Raw genomic sequence first — 16,517 nt, 5'->3', positions numbered from 1 at the left:
CTGATAAACATTAGACTTTCATATATTTTAGATTCATTACAACACAACTGAAGTAGTTCAAGCCTTTTATTGTTTTAATATTGATGATTTTGGCATACAGCTCATGAAAACCCAAAATTCCTATCTCAAAAAATTAGCATATTTCATCCGACCAATAAAAGAAAAGTGTTTTTAATACAAAAAAAGTCAACCTTCAAATAATTATGTTCAGTTATGCACTCAATACTTGGTCGGGAATCCTTTTGCAGAAATGACTGCTTCAATGCGGCGTGGCATGGAGGCAATCAGCCTGTGGCACTGCTGAGGTGTTATGGAGGCCCAGGATGCTTCGATAGCGGCCTTAAGCTCATCCAGAGTGTTGGGTCTTGCGTCTCTCAACTTTCTCTTCACAATATCCCACAGATTCTCTATGGGGTTCAGGTCAGGAGAGTTGGCAGGCCAATTGAGCACAGTAATACCATGGTCAGTAAACCATTTACCAGTGGTTTTGGCACTGTGAGCAGGTGCCAGGTCGTGCTGAAAAATGAAATCTTCATCTCCATAAAGCTTTTCAGCAGATGGAAGCATGAAGTGCTCCAAAATCTCCTGATAGCTAGCTGCATTGACCCTGCCCTTGATAAAACACAGTGGACCAACACCAGCAGCTGACATGGCACCCCAGACCATCACTGACTGTGGGTACTTGACACTGGACTTCAGGCATTTTGGAATTTCCCTCTCCCCAGTCTTCCTCCAGACTCTGGCACCATTTGCTTTCATCCGAAAAAAGTACTTTGGACCACTGAGCAACAGTCCAGTGCTGCTTCTCTGTAGCCCAGGTCAGGCGCTTCTGCCGCTGTTTCTGGTTCAAAAGTGGCTTGACCTGGGGAATGCGGCACCTGTAGCCCATTTCCTGCACACGCCTGTACACGGTGGCTCTGGATGTTTCTACTCCAGACTCAGTCCACTGCTTCCGCAGGTCCCCCAAGGTCTGGAATCGGTCCTTCTCCACAATCTTCCTCAGGGTCCGGTCACCTCTTCTCGTTGTGCTGCGTTTTCTGCCACACTTTTTCCTTCCCACAGACTTCCCACTGAGGTGCCTTGATACAGCACTCTGGGAACAGCCTATTCGTTCAGAAATGTCTTTCTGTGTCTTACCCTCTTGCTTGAGGGTGTCAATGATGGCCTTCTGGACAGCAGTCAGGTCGGCAGTCTTACCCATGATTGCGGTTTTGAGTAATGGACCAGGCTGGGAGTTTTTAAAAGCCTCAGGAATCTTTTGCAGGTGTTTAGAGTTAATTAGTTGATTCAGATGATTAGGTTAATAGCTCGTTTAGAGAACCTTTTCATGATATGCTAATTTTTTGAGATAGGAATTTTGGGTTTTCATGAGCTGTATGCCAAAATCATCAATATTAAAACAATAAAAGGCTTGAACTACTTCAGTTGTGTTGTAATGAATCTAAAATATATGAAAGTCTAATGTTTATCAGTACATTACAGAAAATAATGAACTTTATCACAATATGCTAATTATTTGAAAAGGACCTGTATATGTCTATGAGCATAAACAGCCCTGAGTGAGAAGCTGCGGTCTGCCTCCGCCATTACTGATTACTTGCTGTAGCTGCTGGAGATATACAATGTCAACACCAAATAGGCATTTCAAGTGTTGTGTTTTGGGATGCACTAACGAACATAGGTGTCTCCATAGACTCCCTCCATCTGAGCCACTGAGGACACTGTGGTCAAGTTTCATTGTCTAAGGAAAATGTACTGGAAAAAATCGGTAAAGTCCCCAATACATGTAGGGATCAATACCAACGCTTCATACGCAAAAGTCAGCTCCAGACAAAGTATCCCGCGTTTTTTTCTAAATTGCCCTTCTGAAAGAGCTTCTTGGCACTCTGCAAGGTTAATGATGCTAAAGCTACCATTGTCTCTGTCTGATTTCACTGGTGCTGCCTTCATGAATGATCGTGAATAGGAATGTGGTGGTTAAAAGTTGCATATGAAAGCAATAATCACGAGAGGGTCTTATAAAGTTTGTGATAGCATGTCATGCCCCATGAGTCCAACTATGTTGTTATTTTTATCCCGCCGTGCTCCCTGTCTGTGTAATTCATAAACGCAAATTTATTATGCACAGTACAATCAGATGACTGTCTTTGAAACCCAGTATGTTTTCTGTAAAGATAACAGGCTTCTACTAATCGTGGAATGTTTATTTGCAAAGGCTAGCACTGCTAATGAGGAGCTGGAGCTCTTGAAGCTCCGCCCTCTTCTCTGGGAGCACCAGCTCATTTGCATTAAAGCAACATACTCAAAATCAGCGCGTTTTGGCTCATACCCTAAAAGTGGCAATTATCTGTGGGGTATTTTGAACCAAAACTTCACATATACACTGGGATATCAGAGACTTATTTTACATCTTGTAAAAAGGAGCATAACAGATAATAGGTCCCCTATTACATAAAAGGAGGAAAATCAATCCTAGATTTCAAAGAATTAATTAAAAGATATATTTCTCAGAATACTTGATTTTTTTCTTTTAAATTACATTCAGCGTTAAAGGCACACAAGTTACCTTGGGGTACTGATCTTCAAACCCATCCAGTAGTAAAATAGATTCACAATGTGCCAAACAAAGGAACAGTTTCTTATTTTTACTTTTGTTTTTCAACTCATAATGTAGAATTTTCCCAAAAGCAAGAGCATGGTTTTCTGAATTGATTCCCATTAATAGAAATATTGAATGGGAAACAGTATGGGATAATACATTTCATACATCAACAAACCCCTAATCATCAATTAATCCATTTAAAAATTATTCACAGGACATATTTAACTATGCGTGTTTATCACCACACCCTTATTGTAATTTTTGTGGGCCATGTTGCCTGGGCACGTTGATGCATATGCTTTGGGAATGTCCAGATGTGCAAGATTTTTGGGATATGGTGCTTGACGTTCTGTACAAGGTCACTATAGGATTCGTTTTCCCAAAGACCCTGTTCTGTTATTGTTGAATGACAACTGGAAATTTTGGTTAGCTGCCTCGACTGCTGCAAAGAAACTTTTAGTTCATCGATGGAAACCTCCTCATAACCTTTCTATCAAGCATTGGTTACATTCCTTACTTGAGATACTCTATTTGGAACTGTCATCAGCATGGACCAATCATGCTAAACCGGTCATTTTGTTTTTGTGGAAGAATTGTATATGTTCAGTTAGGGAGATCATGGACATTTAAACCATTTCTATTATTTCTGTAGTTATTTTAAAATTCCTGATGTGTGATTGGTTGGGGGGAGGTTGTAGTTAGATACATTTTCTTGTTTGTTGTAACCTATATGCTACTTTGCAAATAAATAAAAACACTTAAATACAAAAAAGAAAAGAAAAAGAAAAACAGTTAAGTTGTAATATAATTTCTTTTAAATATGTTGGAATAATGTAAACTTGGCAATGTGGTAAGGTCAAAATGAATAGCCATTTAAACAGCATGTGGCAAATTACAAAAAGATTAAAGACTTGGAAAAAGTTAACTGAACTGGCTTATTCAACTCTGACACAAAAGCTGGATTTCTCAGTTTGTGTTGAATGCAGTTGGATTCAAATAGACTAAGCAGCAAGCTGTTCTAAATAACTGCAGTAAATTGTACTGGACAGTACAGAGGAATGCTTTCTTCCTGATTAAAGGTTTTGAGTATGTTGTCACTGATGCGGCTAATATGCATGATGTATTAAGCATGTCGTAAGATGCATGGAGTAACTGTATTGTGCCATCTGCTGGTGTAAAGACCTATTATTAAACCCAACAACTGGAACAGACAAAAATACACAATGAGACATATGATTCCCTTTTTATTCAATTGTCCCTTTTTGTTTTGAGTTTCCTCCTCACTTTTCCCTGAAATACACATGCATTACCCATTAACAACCCTCACTCAGTTTACATTAATTTACAAAGGGAAATTTTAAATCAAATTGCCTTGCTACCAATACTTTAAACAAATGAACTTCCAAAATTACAAACCTCTCTGAGAATTATTTGATTGTCAAAGAACATTGAGTGCAAGGTTGACTTGAAATGACCCCATGGCTCTCTTTTGTCATAACATGTGCATGCCTGACCTAATAACAGCAGCAAACAGGTGTCTCATAAACAAATACATAATATACAAAGCAAACAAAATGGCACCAGATCATTACACATATACAGAAGAAACCCCAGCACTATTGTGGAATACTGAAATACTGCAAATGACAGCGTAATTTGTGTGGTTCATGCAAGAGCAACAGGCATTCAAACACATACAGTTAGAACAGTAAAGCTATGCACGTGTAGCATTATGTTTCTCACAATCTACAATTTGCAAAATTGTCTGCAATGTCTGACAAAATAGTTATTTAACTCAGTAATGTTAACTCAGTAACTTGAGATAATGTTTCAAGTGAGTCTTTATCTCATGGGAACCAGTTTACAGACATTGCAAGCCTATTATAAAACAAAACAAGAAAATATAAACAAAAACAAAACAAACAAAAAAATAAACAAAACACAAACCAAGTAACAAAGCAAATGAAAACAAAAAGTGAAACAAAACAAAAATGAACAAACCAAACCAAATCACAAAATAAAATACATGAAAAGAAAACAAAAAGCGAAACAAACAATAAAACAAAATAAAAATGGTCCATTAAGAAGAGCTGATACAGCAAATAGAAATCTAAAACACTGATGTTTTTCTCCCTTTTTTGGACAAAAAAAACAAAAAATAATTAAAAAATACTGTTCAATACAGGAAAATTATACATAAAAAATCATAAAAACAGTAAAAAAATAAATAAATAAAAAAAAACAATAAAAGAAAGAAAATTAAATTCAAGGGGGAAAAAAGTAAAAATGTACATTAAGTTTAATGGGACAAAACACAGCAGAGGGTTAGTTCATTAAAAGCAATAGACTCAAACTTTGGCAATAACACAAAACAAACAAAGATCTCTCTTATTGGGATATTCCAATTTCAAGACTTCAGTAGCAGGCTAATTCAAATATTGCACCATCGGTCTTCAGCTCGTCCCTGGGGCGACTTTCATTTACAGTGTAGCAGGTCTGGCTGGTAGCACAGTAAAATTGTGTTGCTGGTTCAGTATAAACTCTAACACCAAACGCAAACCAAAAAGATGTTACTTTGGTTGAAGACATGATTGCTAATCCAAACATCAATAATACTAATCTAGTCAAATGCAACTTTGAGAGCTTTTTGGTGTTTTTTATGTAGTAAATAAAGCTTAACTGATAGATCTAGAATGATAGATCTACACAGGACATCTAATGCATCTTAGGGTGAAATAATACGACTCTGATTCACTCAGAAAGAGGGAGAGACAGCAGCACTCAGTCTGGAGTCTGTTCTGTAGTACACCTGTAGGAGGCGCTGTCTGTCACTCCCCTGTGCCGGCCACGAGGCTGCCATTGATTTGTGCTGATCCTGAGCTTGAGGGGTCAGGAAATTCCAACCAAGAGAGGAGGCATGTTGGAGGGAGGCTCCTGAGACCTCACCTGAACAAAGAGTGACAGCAAGAGTCAGATAAGAAGCTTACAATCACTAATACTGAACTGTGCCATTAGAGGACAAAGCAAATGTTCTTTTATTAGATTATGCACAAACAAATAAATAGAAACTGCTTCTGTAGTTTCACTCCAAGCCAAGAGAGGGCAGCATACTATGTGATGACTACGTTATTATAAAAGAGCTGACTGACATGATCAATTCCCATCTGACCGACTGGATTCCCCTCGGTTTAGGTGGACGACACTTCATGCTGATGGTCAGACATCTGCTTACGTGACATTAGGTCAAGCATGCATGTGTTGCCAGACAAACACATACACAATAACACACACGTCTACCCAGAGCGCAGTACCTCTATCAGACCAGGAAGGAGTGGGTGAGACCGAATAGAAGGATGAAGGGAGAGGGGTGCAGCCTAGAGAGGCAATCTTGAGTTCATTCTTCTGGAATAACTCAGAAGACATACACAGGAGAAGGAAAATAACCCGGTGAGAAAGAACCAGAGATGGAGCTCTGTTGGTTTTCCCTTGACGGGGAAATGTCTATTCAGCTAAACACTATTCTGAGACACTGAAAACCATCTGGGCTAGTGTTGTGCCGATAGATAGTATTGTGTATCGACGATAGTAAGAGATATTGCATGTGGCTGATGCCTCTGACGATATCAAGATGATTATTATTATTAGGATAGTATTGTTGTTGAATTAATATTAGGGCTTATTTGTCCCATTGTATTTTTTTGTAAACATTTTACAGCATTGCACATTATAACCAATCACACACGATTCTGTTGAGCTTTTGAATGGAATAGCCAATCAGAGGCGCTCAGATGAGTCATTGCTGAAACACCAGAGTTTTGTTGAGTGTGATAGCTTCACTGATTATAACGGAAGTGTTTTTTAAAACGCACTAACTCATGCTAGTCTGAAGTCAGTGATGATGTTCTATGATAATGTAAATGTCCTTTGCTTGTTTTCTGTAGCTGCTGTTTTAATAACTGAGGAAATGTAAGCATTGTAATTAGTAACTTACAATAGTTTTTATTAAATTTTGATCATGTTAAATACAAATTCAGTCATAGTATAATGTGTAGTTAATAGCTTACAGTCAAATTAGGCTGCTTTTAGTCTGGAATTGATTCACTCTCTTAACTATTTAACAACTAAAGTAAATAATTAAACAAATTATCACAATGATATTGTGTATCAGTGATCTCACAGGCTGATGATAGGACGATATGGCTATAGAGCATATCGCCCAACACTAAGGTTGTAAAAGGAAAGCCTATGAATGATAGAAAAGCCTCACCTCTAGATTTGAGCGAGCTTGTTTCAACACATCTCGTGTTCTTGACACTAGAAATAAATGAAAATAAAGTGAAGAGAAGAACAATAAACATCAACAAAGAGAAGAGAGAAGAGATTAACTCACGTTGATTGACGATAAATTGCTCCATGCTGTCTTTAGTGTGACTGGAGGTCCTTAGATTCTCCATCGTGTCCCTGAGAAGCTGCTCTTGTTCTGACAACTTACGCCTCAGTGCGACAACCTCTTTTCTCAAAGACTGCTCCTACACAAACACATTTATGAGAAACTCTTTAGGATTACAAAAATAACCAACATTCAGTGTGATTTTATAAATGGATTAATTATGCAAAGATGCGCTGAAAACTGTCGCTGTCAGTGTATATTTCTCTAACAGGTGCATGCAAAATAATGTCTCAGGAGCACAAAAGTGGGTCTTGTTTCCGAGACCTATTGTAACAACTGAAATGTTTCTCTAAGTGCCCTCTAACCTTTTTGAGCTGCTGGGCCGAGGCCTCAGTGCTGGGCAGAGCCGCCCTCCAGAAAATTCTTAAGAGAGAGCTCGTCTCCTCCAGAATCTGCTTCAGTGTCTTAGTGCTTGTGTGCAAGTTCCTCATAAAACCCTGTAGAGAGAGACCACGTGTGAATGACAATTCATTTGCAATATTCAAACCTTTTAGCAAGTTAATGTTTTCAATTTCAGGAAAATATTACATGAAATATGATAAGTGCATTTATTTATATTAAAAATGGTCACAAAGAGACATTTAAATCACATTTACATGAAAATTAAATAAAAATAAATATTTCCTTTTTTTAAAGTAAAAGTGTATTTTATATTCTTTTTATAAGTGTATTTTATATTCATTTACTATGTTAATTTAGTATGATTAATTACTTTTCAATTTGAAAAATAGTGATGTTTTTATGTTCAATTATATTGGAAATAAAACTATATACTGATTTCTATAACCACTTTTTGTGACATCTATTAAATTTGACTCATCATCTGCAATCCAATCTTAATGTAAAGGGTTTTTCTCCAACTTTTTTATCAGCCTTTGAATTAAAATATTTAGGATATTGAGGATAAATATTTCAATCATTTAGAAATGTATTTTCATGTTCCTGGTTCACTGATGTGGGTTAATGGTTAAATAAAATATTTCACTTTTTTAGTGAGTGTTTTCTTTTGATTTTTTTATTTGAAAAATATTTTTAATTTTCATTTTAAATTTTTTTATTTTTAACCATTGGCTTTTCCCCTGATAAATGCAATTAATTTGATTATACTGATGATCATACCATGCAATTAATTTAATTCTATTTTTAATAATTTGACATCCCTGCTAAATAAATATAACCACTCATTATCACACCAGCCTTTCATCTGAAATCAGATCTATATTCTGACCTCTGGAAGGTTAGGTGATTCTGTGCTAGACTGCAGTGCTGCTTCCATCTTGCGGATAACAACCTTCCCTTCCAGTAGCTGCTGCTGCAGGGCACTGAAGTCATCCACGTGACCAATCATATGATGCCCAGTCTTGCAGGCGAAGGAGCCGTCAGGGGCCGCAGCCTCCAGAGCTTGAGCACCAGACCTAGATGAGTCTAATCAGGAGACACGCATTGATTAATCAGTTTTCTGTGTCTTGCACTTATATTTGAGTTAATTTTATCTCTTGTATAAAGCATTAGAAGTGTTTTATATAAAACTCTTACCACTAGCAGAAGACTTTGGCTCATCTGTTTCCACAGCTGGTGAAGCAGGGCTGGAGAACCCTGTATCTCGAACAGGAGGAGATGGTGATTGGTCTACAGCAGACAGTGAGACCAGGGTAAATGAAAATATGTATAAATATGTCACAATGCATCCACAAACGTGCAAATTAAAGTCATGATTGATTATTATAATTAGTTGTCTCACCGTGGAAGAGCTGTTTCCTGGCTGAGGGACGGGGCATACACTGGTCCAGCCTCTCTCTCAACTGCTGCTCCAACAAATGTATGTTAGACTCTCGCTCTCGTAGGTCAAAGGTCAAACTCAATCCTGAGCCTACAGCAGTAGAGGGCACAAGACATTTTAATACTCTGCTTATACAATGCACAGGACTTTAGCTGTAATTGTTCCATATAACACAAATTTCAGTCATTTTAAAATATCAATTTAGTTGTAGGGCAAAATGAGCAATATCTAATCGCTTTGAGTTTCAGACAGGTGCACTTGTTTCTTACCAGTGTTGCTCTCAGTAGTGCCACAGACTCTCTGATACACCTGTAGTTCACACTGCAGCGTGTGCACTAGACATTGACACTCACTCAGCTGCTGCTGGAGAATATTCACTTCATGCTGTAGCCTGTTCACAGATGTATACACACTAATATTATTCAATGCAGTCTGCCACATTTTTGTCAAGAGCCAAATCTCAAAACTACTACTAAAATTTTGAGAAGATACAACAGGATATTGTAATCTGACACTGTACCTGGTGCTGTTGTCCAGACTGTTCTGTTTCTCCTGTTTGAGATGCAGTACTGCCTGAGCCTGCTCTCTAACCTGAGACTGGAGCCGACTACACTGACCCGCCCACCTGTCCACCTCTTGCTCCGCCTGCTTTAACTGGCCACGTCCAGACAGAACCGCCTCTCTCAACCGCTCCATCTCTTTACTGCCATCTGCATGTGAAACAGACACAATAAAACAACACCTTAGCTATAAATAAAACAACTGAAAATGTTTAATATATATATATATATATATATATATATATTTAAATTTCCAAGATGAATGCTTATACAGAATGAATACTGTATGAACTAAGCTACTATTCCATTGTGAACACTGACAAGAAAATATGCTTAATAATGCACCTAAAGTTGTTGTAGTACTGCTGATGGTATTCCTTATGAAAATAGCAGGACTAAGATCTTACCTGTCCTGGCCTGTTGGATTTGGGTTTGCAGGGCATGATTTTCCTCTTTCAGTACTCGAATCTCATTGGACAGTTGAGTGACAGAATCAAGGCCTTGGATATAGATGTTAGTGGGCGCTCCCCCTGCTAGTGAAAGGTAGGAGAAAATATAGATACATTTGAAACAGACGAGCAAAAATACATACAAGTATTACAACATAAACACACTGACCAGGCATTAATTTGATTGTGTGAATCTCTGACCTCCATTTTGCCCAGAGGAGGCCAGTCTCTCCTCTAGCTGTTGTCTCAGACGGTCGTTGGTCTGGATAGAGTCTTCTAGACGCTGTCTGAGAGTGCGAATCTCCCTTAAGTGTTCTTCCATTAAGTCTGTGCCTAAAGCATCGAATAAAATAGCAGGATAAGTTTTACAAAACATTATATGACAACAATTTGTTAACATTATAATTAACTCTTGAGATTGAACCTGTATGGCCTGACTGATATCCAGAGGAACCAGAAGACACGTCTCCATACGTGCCTGGTCTTAAAGGTCTTGGGCCATACATCATATCCCACATTGCACTGCTTTCCAGAAGGCTTGCCCCTGATTTCATAGCTGGACTGGTGTGTTGGCTGCTGAAAGTTGACTGTTCGAAGGCATGATGGGATAGTGGGTGTAAGCTGCTATGGTCAGGCTGAGTATGGGAGCCCAGTGGAAACGCATGAAGGGGTTTGATTTGAGGACCATGGTAGCCTGTACCGGGATAAGAAAATATTATTGGAGACAATGTAAAAAAAAAATAAAAAAAAATTGAGTATATACACTACCGGTAAAAGCATTTGGGGCTCACCAAAACTGCATTTATTTAATCAAAAGTACAGTAAAACATTAATGTTGTAAAATAGTATTACAATTTAAAATATTGGTTTTCTATTTTTAAAATCTTTTAGAATGTAATTTATTCCTGTGATGGTAAAGCTGAATTTTCAGCAGCCATTACTCCATCACATGATCCTTCAGGAATCATTTTAATATGTCGATTTGGTCAAGAAACATTTTTAATTATCAATGTTGAAAACAGTTGTGCTGTTTAATAATTTTGAGGAAACTGTTTTTACTAACATGTTAAAAGAACAGGATTTATTTAATCTTGTTGTAAAAATGTGTTTAGTGTCACTTTCGATCAATTTAATGCATTCTTGCTGAATATAAGTATTAATTTCTTTTTAAAAAATGCAGGTTAAAAATGAGTAGCATGATGAAGATGTAAATGTAAATCACAATGACTGATTTCAGTAATGCATGAAAATCTAGGCGCAAGAAATAAAATTTTGCATGCTATCTATTTTTCATTAGTAAATCATCTCTTCAATTCAATCCTGTATAGAGGATGTTTAGATATTTTTACTGGGAAAATACAGATTAAGCAAATGATTTATGCATGCATATTAGTGATTCAACTTTCAACAACTGCATATTCCATCAATGACTTCTTAGGTTTGTTTGACAAAAAGTTTGTGTTAGCTTCTGTTTTCTTTATTCATTCTGTTATTTCTATTTGGCAATAGCATTATTCCAGTTAAGTTCAAATCTTGCTGATACTGATTCAGTGACACAATTAGTATGAATCATTCTGTGCCACACACACTCAGATGGAGGCTCACTGTTTCCAAGCTGTCTCTGGAGCATTTGAAGCTCTTGGTGAACCTCTGCCAGTGAAAATCCCCCACCATAAGGGTGACGGGTTCTCAACGGTTGAGTATGAGGATCAAACACAGGTGGAGAAGACATTTGAGGACAGTGGAGAGAGGTGGAGAAAGAAATGGAGCTGGACTGAGGTACAGTAGAGAGGCCTGATGGGACACATAGAGAAACAGCTACAGATACTTCATTCAATGAGACTTTTAATGCCTAGAAGCAGGCTACAGCTGGTCTATGGAACAAACTTACAATACACTATTAATAAAAAAAAACACACACACTACTATTCAAAAGTTTGGGGTCGGTATTATATTCTTATTTTTCAGAAAATCTCTTATGCTCACCAGGGCTGTATTTATTTGATAAAAAATAAAGTAAAACAGTAATATTTTGAAATATTATTGCAATTTAAAATAACTGCTTTCTATTTCAATATATTTTAAAATGTGATTTATTCCTGAGATTCAAAGTTGAATTTTCTGCAGCCATTGCTCCAGTCTTCAGTGTCACATGATCCTTCAGAAATCATTCTAATATGCTGATTTAGTGCTCAAAAAATATATATTATTATCAATGTTAAAAACAGTTGTGCTGCTTAATATTTTTGTGAAAAGAGCATTGAATTTTTGTCAGGACTCTTTTTTTAGTGGAAAATTCATAATGATTTTTTTTTTTCAAATAAAAACAGTAGAAACAGTAAGAAATCTTTTTTTAAATATATTACTGTCACTGAATAAAAGTATTAATAAAAAGAAATAAAAAATCTGATCCGCATTTTTGAAGGGTAGTGCACATTGAGATAAAATATCATTGTTATGAGAGATACTGAAAAGGGCATGTGATTTGGTACCCCTCACTCTTCCTACCTGTCTGTGCCTGGGTTTCCATTAGCCTATGTGGTGTGCAGTGCATGCTGGGACAGGTATTGGAGGACTGGTGGCAGTGTGATGAAGTGATAGATGGAGCATTGGAAGTATGTAACGAGGCAGGGCCTCTATGATCACGTGAGTCTAAAACAAAACAGGCGGACAATGAAAAAAGGTGGATGAGAAACTAACCTGAAGAAGACATGATAAAATATAGAAATATGATGTTAATGAAGTCAAAAACCTGTGGCACTTCTTGCTGCCTCCTCTTGGCCATATTCGCTGGCAGCATCTATTTCGGAGCACAGCTCTAGATCCTCATTGGTTGAGCCGTGGTCATCTGATACAAAAGAGGTCCTGTCCGATTGATCTGTGGCCACAGAGAGGGCATGAATGCTAGTAGGCGTATCCGATCGTTGCTGCTGGTCAAGTTTGGAGCGTAGCGACTCGATGAGTTTGTCTTTCTGTTGTAGCTCCTTACTTAGCCTGAGAACAGACAAAAATGACATTTAGCATTGTTTGTATTAAAATGGAGCTAATCTTTCACCATGAGATGACAGTGTCTGTAAGCCAATCAGAAGATATTTGATGTTTAATGTACAGTATAGTTAAGAGGAGCAGTGACTTTGGACCAATCAGATTTCACGGTGGACAGGGCTGCAGAAATAGAAACCAAGTGATCAACAAAACATCCTGTTGCTTATTGTAGTCATGGCTAGTTACTCTGGTTATGATAAAAACAAACAATGAGCAATCTACAAACACAAGATATCTGTAATTATATTGTCAGAATATAACCAAAATTCTCACTTTTCAGAATTAATTCAAAACAGTAGTAAAGTCTTTTGCAATTTCCCACTTATGATTACTTTTGTTAATTTGCCATACATGTGATGAAGCAATTGTGCCACGCTTCTCCTTTTCAGTAAGTCAAAACTGCTAAACTATGCAAATGTCAGGGTCTGATAAAAGTGAGTTTTGGGTTTATTATGCTTATGTGGATACAAATTAAGCATGTTGTACATGCATATTGTCACCACATTCTGTTTGCCACGTGCCAGGTGTGTCCTGCATGCTGAGCTAATTTTGTACCCACAATTCATTCTAAGCTGGATTAATTAGGACCTGTTTTTTTTTTTGTCAGAGCCAAAACACACACACACACGCACGCACGCGCGCACACACACACGCACGTGCACACACACACACACACAAACACACAGTAGCATCCTTCCAGTCTGTGCCACCTCTCTCACATGTGCTCCTTCTCCAAATCTAATATCTTTCAGTTATATGCACACACAGTCATATTCACCAAAATGTACACCAATCACCAATCAACATAGACACCTGTCTTCTAAGACAACGTCCTGATTGTGAACATCCTGAGACTGATTTTAAAACACACTACATATTCACCTACACTCTACATCAGGGGTCGGCAAGTAAGTTTGGCATCGTCAACATAGTCAAAGGATAATTTAAGAAATTACTTGATAAAAAATGCAACTAGAATTGCCTGACACACAGTTACAGTGTCTTTTGTAAGGTAAGTGGCAGTGAGCTGTTACTCTGTTTAAATCCTGTAGTAGGACAGTCATTATCAAAAAGCCACATTTGTGGCTGTGTCCAGCAGAATATGTGAGCAGAGTGAAGCAGCGAGAATTATCAGCCTTCACATTCTGTCTGATTTGAGTGATCCTTCTCTATCAAGCTAGCTAAATATGTTTAACATGTGAATTCTTGCTAAATATGCAGTTATATTACGGGCCGTTGGCATGAATTGTACTCGTGATGGAGCGGCAGTGGAGCGCTCTCGGAGCGAGTGAAAACCACGACACTCCGACTTTTAAAAAAAGCTCCTCCCTCCATTCAAAATCAGGCCGCTCCACTCCGCGCTCCGCTCCCGTAATCTGATTGTGAGTAACCGTTGCTGTCATGACAAATCTATTTCAGCCGCTATGAAAATAATTTGGCTGCAGGCGCGGGCCAGATATTATTGCTGGCGGACCAGTTTTGTTGCCGACCACTGCTCTATATAATAGCGCACCTCATGTAAAATGCACAGAAAACTATTTGCTCAGTTTTTTTTTTTTTGGATGGAATTTTTTGCTTTTATTCAGCAAGGATGTGTTATCAAATGTGAAAGTAAAGACATTTATAATTCTAAAAATAATTTCAATTTCAAATAAATGCTGTTCATTTGAACTTTCTGAAATTTAAACAAAAATATGAAGCAGCACATATATGTAAACATTAAACAATGATAATTATAACAAATGTTTCTTAAGCACCAAATTAGCATATTAGAATGATTTTTGAAGGAACATGTGACTTTTTGCTTTGCCATCACAGGAATAAATTAAATTTTTAAGTATTCTAAAATAGAAAACAATCGTTTTAAATTGTAATAAACTGTAATTTACTACACATAAATTGTAGTAAATGTCTTGATGAGCACAGAAAACGTTTTTCAAAACCTTTAAGAAGTCTTACCAACCCCAAACTCTTAAACGGTAGAGTACAAAAACACAAATATTGCTTTAAACTTAAAGTTTTATGATTCTTTTTTTTTTTTTTTAAACCTACACCTATAAAACACTCTAAAGGCTCTTACTTCTCCATCTGTCTGTGTAGCATTCTTTTCTCCCTTTCTGTCTGCTTCTTGAGAATGGCCAACTCTCTCTTCTGCACCTGCCATTCCCACAGAGAGAAGGAAAAGAGGGATTTGCGGTACAGGGGGCTGCTTTTGGACAGCATGGACCTCCATAGCGGAGCCATGGTCCCCCGACCTGCCTGAGCCCTTATGCTCCCTTGAGACCCGGTCACAGCCACTTCATCCTGACCTTCCAAACTCTCGGCTGGCTGGGAAACACAGAGGAGCAGGTCAGGGACCGCAGAACAGGCAGCTGGCGTAGCGCCTGTCAACTGGGTCTCCGTGGTAACTGGGTTGCGATCATTCGCGTGACGAAGGCTGGGGGGTTTGCCCAGATTCAAGTAGTGATGGGGGAGGAGTTGGGAATCTCCAGCAGGCAGTTGGATGACGAGCAATGCAAATCCCGAGATTACAAATCCCAAATGCTGAGAGACAGATCTGTTTATTCCCAACCACAACAGAGAGTTTTAATACATCCACAAATGCAAAAATACCAACTGTTGTGACATCCAGCGTGGTCTGGACTTCCCAAACTTCTCTTCCTTTTCAAGTCCTTGCTGGACAACAGCTTAAACACATCCTTGCAGAACTAATAATCACAAACTCAACTTGAAATTCCTCAAGTCCCTATTTCAAAGAAACAAAAGCCACTGATGTCGAATGTTCAGTAAGTCCTTCTTCTCAGAGGCCAGTTCCTCTGTGCTTTTCTATTTATTCCCAAAGGAGGAAAAGGGTAATCAGAGTGTCTTCCTGAAACGTAACGTCCTTCCCCATGAGCTCTCAAACACAACAAGCCCTCATGGTGAAGTGTGCGTGTATGTGTGGTCCTTGCCGTTGGGCTGATATTTTCCTCTGTGCATAAACAAGGTGCTTCAGTCAAAAGAGACACATCTGTGTTCCAATAAACAAACATAAAGCATATCCAAACTATTATATGCTTATAAAATTAGGACATCTAAATCAACTTCTCTTGTAAATCTTAACAAAACAAAACAGAACATGTCCTTATTGTTGCTCATGGTAAAAGTTGCTTCTTATTGTCGTGTCGTGGTGTCGTATCCGTAACCATCCAAAAGGAAAACCAAACCGAAAATCCACTTGCATAGGCAGGTTAATATCAATATTCTGTCGTCCCTCCTCCTCTTCTGGCATTCAGTCACACTCTTCTTTCACATGACCTCGCATGTGGTCTTCTCCTTCCACTGTTTTCTCATCTTTATCGCTCTCTCTTTCTTTCTCTGTCAGCTTTAGCTGCCACTGACCTATTTCACTCATGAGGTTTTAATAACTTAACCTGATTAGTGCTGGAGTCATCACCCAATCCAGAGCCGGTGGTCACAGCACAGCTACCAACCATGTGACAGCTCTGTCCCAGGGCAAATGTTCACAAGAGGACACAGAAACACACATAAAACACTTAGGACATCAAACCGATGCAAATCCCCTTCCGTTTTCACTCAATTATAAGCCCCAGCTAAATGAGCTGACTGGCAACAAAATACGGTTAAGTCC

The 16,517-nt window shown here is 38.1% G+C and overlaps 1 protein-coding gene across 1 annotated transcript in view; it reads right to left on the bottom strand.

Moving 5' to 3' along the window:
* Nucleotides 1-3,833: 3,833 nt before the first annotated feature.
* The window catches only part of LOC306880621 (myomegalin-like), a 66,384-nt gene continuing 53,700 nt past the window's right edge, over nucleotides 3,834-16,517 (bottom strand). Inside the window, exons 29-44 of the mRNA XM_079434254.1 lie at nucleotides 12,594-12,835; nucleotides 12,350-12,493; nucleotides 11,447-11,635; nucleotides 10,266-10,535; nucleotides 10,043-10,174; nucleotides 9,800-9,925; nucleotides 9,353-9,542; nucleotides 9,102-9,223; nucleotides 8,794-8,922; nucleotides 8,589-8,681; nucleotides 8,281-8,477; nucleotides 7,358-7,489; nucleotides 6,993-7,131; nucleotides 6,870-6,916; nucleotides 5,914-6,004; nucleotides 3,834-5,548 (exon numbers count right to left, since the gene is read on the bottom strand). Of these exons, the coding sequence (XP_079290380.1) occupies nucleotides 5,358-5,548; nucleotides 5,914-6,004; nucleotides 6,870-6,916; nucleotides 6,993-7,131; nucleotides 7,358-7,489; nucleotides 8,281-8,477; nucleotides 8,589-8,681; nucleotides 8,794-8,922; nucleotides 9,102-9,223; nucleotides 9,353-9,542; nucleotides 9,800-9,925; nucleotides 10,043-10,174; nucleotides 10,266-10,535; nucleotides 11,447-11,635; nucleotides 12,350-12,493; nucleotides 12,594-12,835 (2,434 nt within the window). The 3' untranslated portion in view covers nucleotides 3,834-5,357. The remainder of the gene's footprint in view (nucleotides 5,549-5,913; nucleotides 6,005-6,869; nucleotides 6,917-6,992; nucleotides 7,132-7,357; nucleotides 7,490-8,280; nucleotides 8,478-8,588; nucleotides 8,682-8,793; nucleotides 8,923-9,101; nucleotides 9,224-9,352; nucleotides 9,543-9,799; nucleotides 9,926-10,042; nucleotides 10,175-10,265; nucleotides 10,536-11,446; nucleotides 11,636-12,349; nucleotides 12,494-12,593; nucleotides 12,836-16,517) is intronic.

Source organism: Barbus barbus (genome assembly GCF_936440315.1).
Source record: "Barbus barbus genome assembly, chromosome: 14".
Classification (NCBI taxonomy): Eukaryota; Metazoa; Chordata; class Actinopteri; order Cypriniformes; family Cyprinidae; genus Barbus; species Barbus barbus.
Note: the sequence above shows the minus strand (reverse complement) of the source record. Positions and strands in the feature narration are given on the sequence as shown.